General features: G+C 43.3%; 1 protein-coding gene across 6 annotated transcripts in view; it reads left to right on the forward strand.

The window, feature by feature from the left end:
- Window positions 1-7,649, forward strand: part of mtmr4 (myotubularin related protein 4) — a 42,845-nt gene extending 35,196 nt beyond the window's left edge. For 4 of the 6 annotated variants that reach the window (XM_051400899.1, XM_051400898.1, XM_051400895.1 and 1 more), the window contains 7 exons: window positions 25-210; window positions 577-747; window positions 904-1,058; window positions 1,242-2,745; window positions 2,910-3,044; window positions 3,145-3,233; window positions 5,837-7,649. In XM_051400899.1, the coding sequence (XP_051256859.1) occupies window positions 25-210; window positions 577-747; window positions 904-1,058; window positions 1,242-2,745; window positions 2,910-3,044; window positions 3,145-3,233; window positions 5,837-6,014 (2,418 nt within the window). In that variant the 3' untranslated portion in view covers window positions 6,015-7,649. The remainder of the gene's footprint in view (window positions 1-24; window positions 211-576; window positions 748-903; window positions 1,059-1,241; window positions 2,746-2,909; window positions 3,045-3,144; window positions 3,234-5,836) is intronic. The other 2 variants (XM_051400896.1, XM_051400900.1) reach the window with 1 other exon arrangement.
- Window positions 7,650-10,224: the final 2,575 nt, after the last annotated feature.

The following is a 10,224-nucleotide window of genomic DNA, read 5'->3' on the forward strand; positions in this document are numbered from 1 at the left end:
TACTGACGACTGTGTCATCCACAGGGTTTCCAGGTGCTTGTGGAGACTGATTGGCTGGACTATGGTCATAAGTTTGGGGACCGCTGTGGCCACCAGGAGAATGCTGATGATGTGAGCGAGCAGTGTCCGGTCTTCCTGCAGTGGCTAGACTGTGTTCACCAGCTGCTCAAACAGTTCCCCTGTCTGTTTGAGTTCAACGAGGCCTTCCTGGTGGGTGGTCGGACTGCACACTTTACTTCTCTAACCTTTGTAATGATGACTGTATACATTTTTTTGTAACCATTTCCCCAATAAACCCCAGTGAGAGTGACTTTTTGCTCTGCATTACATGAAGCCATCTTTAAAAACAGAACACATGTAAAACATTTATTTTAAGGATTTTTTGCATACCATTTTCATCTTTGAGCCATTTCCTTGAAACTGTTGCAGCCATTCACAATTGAGAACCAACACATTATATAACCAGAGCTAATCTTGTTGTCAGATGTTTCACATCAGTCAGCTAAGCATTAAATTGAGAGAGCGCTGCCGTTGTGAAAGGCCTGACTTCTTGTTCCTTCTTCCTCATGTGCCCAGGTCAAGTTGGTGCAGCATACATACTCATGTCTTTATGGCACCTTCCTGTGTAACAATGCTTACGAGAGGGAGGCAAGGAACATCTACAAACGCACCTGCTCTGTTTGGTCCCTGCTTCGCAGCGGAAACAAGAACTTCCAGAACTTCCTCTACATCCCCAGTCACGATATGGTACCTTACACTGATGATACCATTTTGATTTGCTTGATCAATGATTAATAGTATGACTGATACTTTCATCCCTAAACTGTACTAATAGAGTAATATGGACCGTCATTACTGTATAGTGTTCTCTGAGATTTTCCTTGCCACTTGTTTGTCTGCCAGGTGCTGCAGCCAGTCTGCCACACACGAGCATTACAGCTGTGGACAGCTGTCTACCTGCCCACCTCCTCCCCTTGCACCGCCGTGGACGATTCTATGGAGCTCTACCTCCCCCCAAATGTCACAGGAGATGAACTCACCTCCCGTTCTCTTGACAGGTGTGTTTGTTTGATGCCAATCTGATTTGTTGCTCAGTATCTGTCCTACTGTACTGTTCTTGGTTATTCACGGGTTACAGAGAGTGACACTGCCCTCTAGTGTCCCTAACAGAGAATTGTATCATCAACATTTCTTCACATGTGAGGAAAAAAAATTAATTTTTATGTATTTCTGATTTCCAGACTCCCCAAGACTCGCTCCATGGACAACCTGCTGTCAGCTTTTGAGAACGGGGTGCCCCTGACACGTACATCCAGTGACCCCAATCTCAATAAGCACTGCCAGGAGGGTCGCTCTGCCCCGGAGCCCTCGCCAGCCACAGAAGAAACCTCTGCAGAGATCTCTGATGAGGTCATACTTGACACTGGACTGGACAGCAGTGAGGGGGAACCTCTACAGCCGAGTCCTGCTAAGACACCAGAGGATGGGCTGGGTGCAGAGAGATGTGAAGACACACTGGAGGAGCCCTGTCTGACCACACAGCCCCTGCCCTCCCTGCCCCTTCCCCCTGTCCCGCTCAGTAAGGACGTTGCACTCGCTCACACTCCTTTCCCCACTCCTGTCCTCCAACAGGCTTTGCCTCAGATCACTAACCCTCCTCTCCCACCACCTCAGCTGGAGGCTGAGAGCCCCTGTAGGACTGCTGAAAACACCACGTCACCTACTCATAAATCAGAGCCCTGCTTACCTCTCCCCTGCAACGGCACGCAGCCTTCAGCCATCACACCCAACTCGCTGCTTAACGGCCACACTGACAGCCAAGCAAACACACTGACAGCAAACCTCCCAGAATGTGCAGGACTGCTGGCTCTGAAGCAACTAACCCCACTCCTTCCCATGGAGGACTCTACCGAGACTCTCACAGGTGAGGGAGAACCTCCCCCCACCCTGCCTCCCACAGTGAGCCAGGATCTCACCCAGAATCATTTTAATGATGAGGAGCAGTCTGAATCACAACCCCAGGTTCAACCCCAGAGGGAGAAGGAGAAGGAGAAGGAGGACATGAGGACAGAAGTAGTGAAAGGTAGAGAGCGTGTGTTAACAGTTGCAGCAGCTCCTGTAGATTGCACCCAGGTAGCAACTCGCCATCTGATCTCCCAGAGCCAGCTCTCAGAGCTGTCCCTGCTCGGCTCCCATTGGGAGAGCGTCCAGGGTCTGGTCCAGTCCGCCTGCACCAGTGCCGGTCATTCTGGTGTCAGTCGGGCCTTGCAGCCCAACACTTACCAGAGCCGTCGGCTTGCCAGTAAGCTGCTCCGTGCCCAGGGCTTCGCCATCACCAATGGGTCCCAGTGCTGCCGCAGAGAGGCTCTTTGTTGTCCCAGCAGCCCTCTGCAGGCTGGATGGCTGTCTGCTGCCAGGAGTGCAGGCTACACCGGCCTGTATGGGCCTGCTGCCGCTGCCCTCAACAGCTACTCCCTGGCAGGCCATCAGCTCCTGCCGGTGTCGTACTCCTCACCCTCCGCTTCCAGCTCACCTCCCCCACCCCAGGCCCCATCTTACCTCGACGACGACGGGCTGCCGGTGCCCATGGACGCCGTGCAGCAGAGACTGCGGCAGATTGAGGCAGGCTACAAGCAGGAGGTAGAGGTGCTAAGGCAGCAGGTGCGACAGCTGCAGATGAGGCTGGAGAGTAAACAGTACAGCACCCCTCCCTCGGAGCCAGATATCGACTACGAGGATGACATTGTGAGTAGCTTTTTCAGTGAAGTCATTAATGCCAGACAGCCCAGCAGTAGCGGCAGTTTTTTTCTTTCTGCGGTGTTTATAAATATTTACTTTTGATTATCCTCAGGAAGTGTTCTCTCATTCCTGTCTGTCTTCTGACCTTGCCCTTCCCTCTCTGTTTGCAGACGTGTCTGCGTGAGTCAGACACCAGCAACGAGGAGGATTCTCTGTCGACCCACAGTGAGGACCGTCTGTCTGAGGGCAGCTGGGATCGAGTGGAGCGCAAGGACACAGAGGTCGGCATCGTTTCATCGTCTGATGTAGCTTCTCTCTCCACTTCCTCACCTTTCTTTCTCCCCATCACCTGTATGGCTAAGAGCACCTCTAATTATGCGTGTGTGTGTGTGTGTGTGTGTGTAGGTCACGCGGTGGGTGCCCGACCACATGGCCTCCCATTGTTTCAACTGTGACTGTGAGTTCTGGATAGCCAAGAGACGTCACCACTGCAGGTGGGCCTTCACCGTGGTTTTCTTACATTTATAAACACAAGAGCACATTTACTCACAAATGAAAAGGTTAAAAATTTTGGTTCAGTCAAAAAACAACTGACCTGCTGTGGAGCATATATCAGAGACACCACAAGACTTTGAGATGTGATCAGCTGTTGATATGTAGACAAGTAGCAGTTGATATGCTCCAACTGTCAGCACAAGTCTGCTGTTTTGCACAAACACACACACACACACACACACACACACACACACACACACACACACACACACACACACACACACACACACACACACACACACACACACACACACACAGACACACACACACACAGACAGAGACCCAGCAAATATTCTAAACAAGATAGCTCTTCCAGCTGCATTGTGCAGGATTATGAGACAACTGCTGCAAACCTCAAAGAGAGGGATCTAAGGGGGGAACACACATGAAACCACAGTAAACCTATGTCCTAGGCAAACTTCAGTCACTCCAAATAATAATAATAATAATATACTTAAACAATTGGGGAATTCCAGTATATCCGTTATGGCAAGTATATGGGAACAACACTATCACTTGGAAAATTATTTTTTTTGTGTCTATCTACTAGGGGGAAAAAAGGGGGGGAATCCAAAACACAACAATAGCAAGATCACTCTTGGTGATATACACAAAAGCACACCCTACAAGACACAGTCGACGATTTACGCCAACATATAATCAAAGTATTTTCCCACCAGCATAAGAAAATGTTTTATTATCAAACAGCATACAATTACTACAGCATTTTTTCCAAAACAGCAAAAAACAACCACAAAAATTTAAATTCAACCAGCACACACGATGGCCACCACAACAACAATATTTACAACTTAAGTAGCATAAGATGTTACTATTGTCCTTTATGATGTTTGCTCAAGTTATTTAGGACATGCATACACAACTGTGCTAATACAGTTCTTGTATGTTCTTCTCCTGTTGAGCTTCGGGGATTAATTTATTTCACTGACTATCTACCACAACGCCTAGGATTTGCTGAAGGTTGGACACCAATGTTCAACAATGTTAGTTCAGTCTTTTTTATTTATTTATTTAAAAAAGAATAATTATTATTACAGGACTTCTGCTTTAAACTAGAACAGCGGTTTCTCAGCAAGATGCTATAATTTTTTTATATAAACCCGCCTAGATCAATGAGTACACACTGTGACTTCCCTAGGACTTCTTCACACTACCTAGGACTTTCACTCACTCTCACACACACACAGCTCATGCATGAGACAAGCTTTGTGATTCAATTCAGCAGTTATGCACTTTAATGAAATAAGTCAATCAACAAATTAGCAAAAATCTAAATCAGAAAATCAATGAAGCACAACTTAGCTGTATATAATTCTATATAATCTTATGTAATTGAGTAGCATATTGGAGTCAATAAACAAGTGTCACAGGGTCCTTATTTTCTTACGTTCGTAGGACAAAGCGGGAGTCACAGACTGCTCTCTCTCCCCACAGACAGAAACACCATATGCAGAAAATTTATAAAAGGTTTTCTGCTTACCTCTTGAGCGCTCTTAGAGTGGTCGGTCTGTGGTGGAGTGACGGCTGTCCGCCTGGAACCGGGACCCGTTTTGTCCTCCTGTCTGGCTCGCCAAATGTTGTGGTTTAATTTTTCTTGTCTCTGACATAAATTACTACACTCCTCTTGAAAAAGGCTGTTGTTTATAGATTATTACATGTTGATTTTGAATAGAAAACTGTGCCAGGTAAGCCAACATCATCCTCATATTCTGATAAATGCAGAAAAAGTCTTAATATCCATTGGGAATAATGGCTGACCAGTTTACATACAGACATGAGAGAGTTATCAATCTTGTCATCTCTTTCTTAGCAAGAAAGCAAAACTTACTACTGCTGCTTACTACATCCTGATTTGTGTATTCACCAATCAAAGGCATCAGCTCTAGTGAACATTTGTTCAGGAGAGCTTACTATTTCCTTTTAAAGGTTTTTTATACACATTTCTCCTGGGACTCTTTTGTTGCAGCACAATTGTGCCAAAGTAGCAGCCTGCAACTCAAACACACACTCTTTGTATTTTCAAGGCAATAAACCAAGCTTTGGTCTCAGCCCATGGTTTCAGAATTAAAGGCTCCTGGTCAGCCAGAGAATTATTTATATGCTCCACTGAAAAAACTGAGGCAGTCCAAAAGTGGAAAGAAATTCATATCAACAGACAGCACTATTCTGAAAATACAGAGGAAGGACAAAATGTACTATTAGATAATATTTATATTTTAAATAGAATAGATTATTAATTACCAATAGATTGTTACTGTATTTAAACAGGAATTTGGTGTATTTCAGAAGCCATTCTGTGATTTTAACTGTGGTTTAAAGTTCTTAGTTTTTTTAAAACATTTTCATCCTGTAAAGTCTTGTAAATTAACACATTCTCACATGTTGGTGCAGTTGTATACCATTAACTATTCTATTCCCACGCTTTTTGTTCTAAAGTCTTAATGTTTTTGGTCCGAGCTGCTAATTAAAATGCAGATCACACATCTATTTTCCTAACTTTCCGTGTGCTCTCCATCGCCAGGAACTGTGGCAATGTGTTCTGTAAAGACTGTTGTCATCTGAAGCTGCCCATCCCAGACCAGCAGCTGTATGACCCGGTGTTGGTCTGCAACACCTGCCACGACCTGCTCCTGGAGTCCCGCACCCGCGAGATCCGCAGCCAGCAGCTCAAGAAGGCCATCGCCACAGCCTCCAGCTGAGAGAAGCGTTTGCGTAGCACGGCCTGCCTCGGCTCTGTCCTGTTCGTTTTGGACTGATGAGCTGAGTGCCCACGTTGTAACCCCAACCTGCTGTGGTTCTGGCTGCTGAGGGAGGGGAAGATGAGGAGGAATTGTTACTCTTTGGAAGGCTCGGTTTGGAAACGGAGATGCACTGTGAGACTGTCTGAGAGGCGGTGAAGAGGAGAGGGAACGTCTGAGATGGAAGTGTCAGCAGGGGAGGTTTTCCTAGAGAACAAACCCCTTCTGTTCAAAGACATTTTCAGCCTGGAGCGCTGCGGTGTCCAGCTGCCTCCACGCTGCTCAGTCCTCTAACGGTGCCCCCGTCCCAGACACATCTCCAACCTGTCCACCCCAGCAGAGTCACCCACCTTTAGTACCAAACACCTGCACCCTCCTTACAGACACTGTCTCGCACTTCAGAGGACAATCGCTCACCCTTCCACGTGTCGGGGACTCCAAAGCCTTTACCTGTACTACTGGAGGCTTTCAACTTTAAAAGAAAAGAATTGCTGCTACAGTATTTAAAAGTCTAATTTTGTATTCTTATTTTGTGCACTACTAGCTGTTGTGTATTCGAGGGAATCTGAGACCAAACTTGAGCAAAAGGGAGAAATCTGCTGTTTACTTTGTCATCGCATCTTTTTCTTGGAGCCTGAATGTAATATGTAATGGGTAACTGGATCGACTTTATGTTCATGTGCATTTAGTGGGTCGTATATGTGTTCATTGCTGCAATGTGTTTTCAAAATTATGTATATGCACAGTCAATGTGGTTCCGTCTTTATCGATGCTTTTCTCCAGTATAGCCATGTTGCAACATTAGGCGTTCTGAGGGTTGTGTGGACAGATCGGTGCAATGCTGCGTGTTGTGTGTTTTGTGGGAAGTGTGCTTGATGCGTTAAGAGAAAGAGAAGACAGTAAGAGTGGGAGACGGCAGATTTCTGCAGTGTCTCCTTCTGGTGTAAGAAAATGTCATTTGAAGGTCCTGTGGGTGTTCTGCGAGGTGACAGAGGGAGGTCTTTCTGCTCAGATGTCTGTGAATGAATGCTTGATGTCCATCTGACTGACTCCTCCTCAGATTGTTATCTGGCAGTAAAGACTGAACCAAGTGCTTGGAGTTTCTTGTTCTGTTCAGGGGAGTTTGGCCACAGTCCTTTAAAAAAAATGTGTTTGTGTCTACTGGTTGTTTCTTGAGACAATAGTGCCATATTTTGTTTTGTCTATTTTTAAAGCCTTTTTCTTTCTTACAGATGGCAGCAGGTTTCTAATTGGCCACCTCTCTGTATGTTTAAATGGTACAGATAGTTAGCTGCTTGATAACACTGAGACAACTAAAGATTAACAGACGGTTCTGTTTGATAACAAGGCTAACCAGTTCAATGGATGATTGGATGAATTAGTTATAACCTGTGTGGTTATCCATTGTCTAATATTTGGGATTTTTTCACACAGTGTTCATGAAGTCAAAATCTTTAAGAGGAACTCAGAAATGTAACATACATAGTTATCTGATCCGTAGTGGTGGCTAAAACCTGTCACTTAATGAATAATTGTTGTAAAGAAATGCACTGTAAAAGTTAAATCCCATGGGTTAAAATAAAAGATTATATCATGGATCTGTTTCCAAGCTTGCTTCTTCGCACGTAGCTCTGGATGAGCATTCAGGAAGCCTAGAGGTGATTCCAGATGTGACAATTGAATTTGGTCTCATCACGAGGACCTAACTGTCCTAAAGGATCCAGCTTTAGCGTCACTACCATCAAATCAGGCTGAAGAATTGGAATAAATCTGAATATTATGATATTAAGATGCTCAAAAGCATGCTAAATGTACTGGTAAACACTAGAAGTTGAATGGACATTTACAACGGTTCACAGATTCCTATAATGAAAGGAACAACAAGTAACAGAAGTGATTGAACTGAACGTAACTGAAGGAACAAGTTGTTCCTTCAGAACCAGTGAAAGTTTTTTATGTAACATATTTTTCCGAAAAGGCGGAGACTCAATGAGCTTCACAAAAAAAAAAAGGGCAAAGATCATACATGACAGAAACACATCAGATGAGAAGGTAAGTTAAGGATAAACGTGTCCACGCGGGAAGAAGCTCAGCATTCATAGGTTTAAAAACAAAGTATTTTTAAAGTATTTTGTTTTACTGAAAGTGACAGAACACAAAGGTCAAGAACTGTACTTAGTCAAATTCTGAAGTACTTTGACTTTACTTGAGTATTTGACATCTTCTGCTTTTACACTACCTCTATTTACCCAACAGTGACCTGACAGTACATAAAGTAGTTCAAATAAACTCCACCTTGACCAGCTACAACACTAAAATGCTGCTTACGTGTTAATGCATTGCTAACAATAATCCTGTGATCTAATGAATGACTTTATCACGATTATTGTAGGGGAATAATGGGGAATAGGGGGTGTTCTACATAATACATATCTTTACTTGTTATACTCTTTACTTAAAATTAATTTTTTTTTACACTGTTGTATTATTACTTCCAGAATCCGGAATATATGAAAAGTAAATTATACACACAAGACGCCTCCTCCTCCAAAACACAATACTGAGTTGAGAGGGACTTAGAAGGATCTGAAAACTTTTTCCAGCACTGGGTAACACATTAATAGAACTGCTGCTTTCCTTCCATGTGTCCACCAGATGGAGTTTTTCCATCAAGAGAAACACAAGGTGGTACTTCTGCAACAAGCCCAGCGCTTTCAGTAAACCAAATCAGAGATCCTTGCGTAATTTCAGAAGTAATGGATTTCTTCACTTCTCCATTTCATTTTCTCTGGTAAAGGATGATAAAGTTATTCTCTAACATGAATTTACTCTTATTTCCTTTGCACGAATGAGAGTTTATGCTGAGGTTAAATTAGTGTAGTACAAGGGAAGTGAAACTAACTTTATTATGCTGTACATCATATTATGCTGCCCCATAAATCACACACACACACACACACACACACACACACACACACACACACACACACACACACACCATCATGCCCACTACCCACTACCGGCAAAAGTCTTCAAGAATGGCAAAGCAAGCTAATTCTTGTTTTTATAGGAGGAACTTCTGCCAATGTCCCTCAGTGTACTCAGCATGATCAATAATTCAGGTGGAGGGTATTCGTGGTTTCCACTCAGGAAATGAAAATAAAGGTGACAGCTCCAACTTTTCTGTGGAAAAGTTGAAGAGAGGTGTTGAGGTTTTTTGCAGAGCTTTGCACTGACAGGACAAGTTTTGTAGACAGAGTGAACTGGGCTGGAAAATAAACCTTTTTAAAGATTTTACCTGATATCCTCTTTAGATGTGCAACTCTCAGGTGAAGGAAGGTGTGTGTGTTTGTGTGTGTGTGTGTGTGTGTGTGTGTGTGTGTGTGTGTGTGTGTGTGTGTGTGTGTGTGTGTGTGTGTGTGTGTGTGTGTGTGTGTGTGTGTGTGAGCATCTTCCTGTCTCTGTCTATTGCTCAGTCTATCTGTGTTTAAACCTCACTGTTCTGACAGTTATTACCAGCCCATGCTGTTAAAAACCACTGAACTTTATTTTGAAATCTTGTGTATATCCCAAACCTTATTGTAAGATACCAAATATGTCAGTCTGCATTTGACCAACATTGTGTATAACAGTGGTTCAGAACACTTTTCCTTAAGGGACCCCTTTTCTATCCTTTAGTAAATTAACAACCACTATTTAAGTGACATATTTTATGGAAGTTTCATATTATTTTCAAAGATGTACAATGAACCCAAATAATGAACTCAGTGACTGTGAGAAGTTTGTGTAAAATTAGTGATTTGGATGATTTTTTTTTTTAATTTCCTGTTTTGGGCACTTTTTATATAATTCTCTGTGTTATATTGTTTTTATCATTTTTACCAATCATACACCCCATGGGTGTGAAAGATACAGCAGAGGAAATTAACTAGCCTAAGTACAATTCTGACGTACTTGTACCTGTGTGTGTTTCTATTTTAAGCCTGCTTTTTATTTCACTACATTTATCTGACAGATTAAAACAAATGATCAGGTTATAAAACATGACCCATACCTATAGATTAGTTATAATTAGCCCCATCTTCACACACTAGATTACATATTAATGCATAGGATCTCCCTTCTGCACAATCAGTACTTTTATTTTTGATACATTTTGTTGCTAACACTT

Source organism: Dicentrarchus labrax, unplaced genomic scaffold, assembly GCF_905237075.1.
Source record: "Dicentrarchus labrax unplaced genomic scaffold, dlabrax2021, whole genome shotgun sequence".
Taxonomy (NCBI): domain Eukaryota; kingdom Metazoa; phylum Chordata; class Actinopteri; family Moronidae; genus Dicentrarchus; species Dicentrarchus labrax.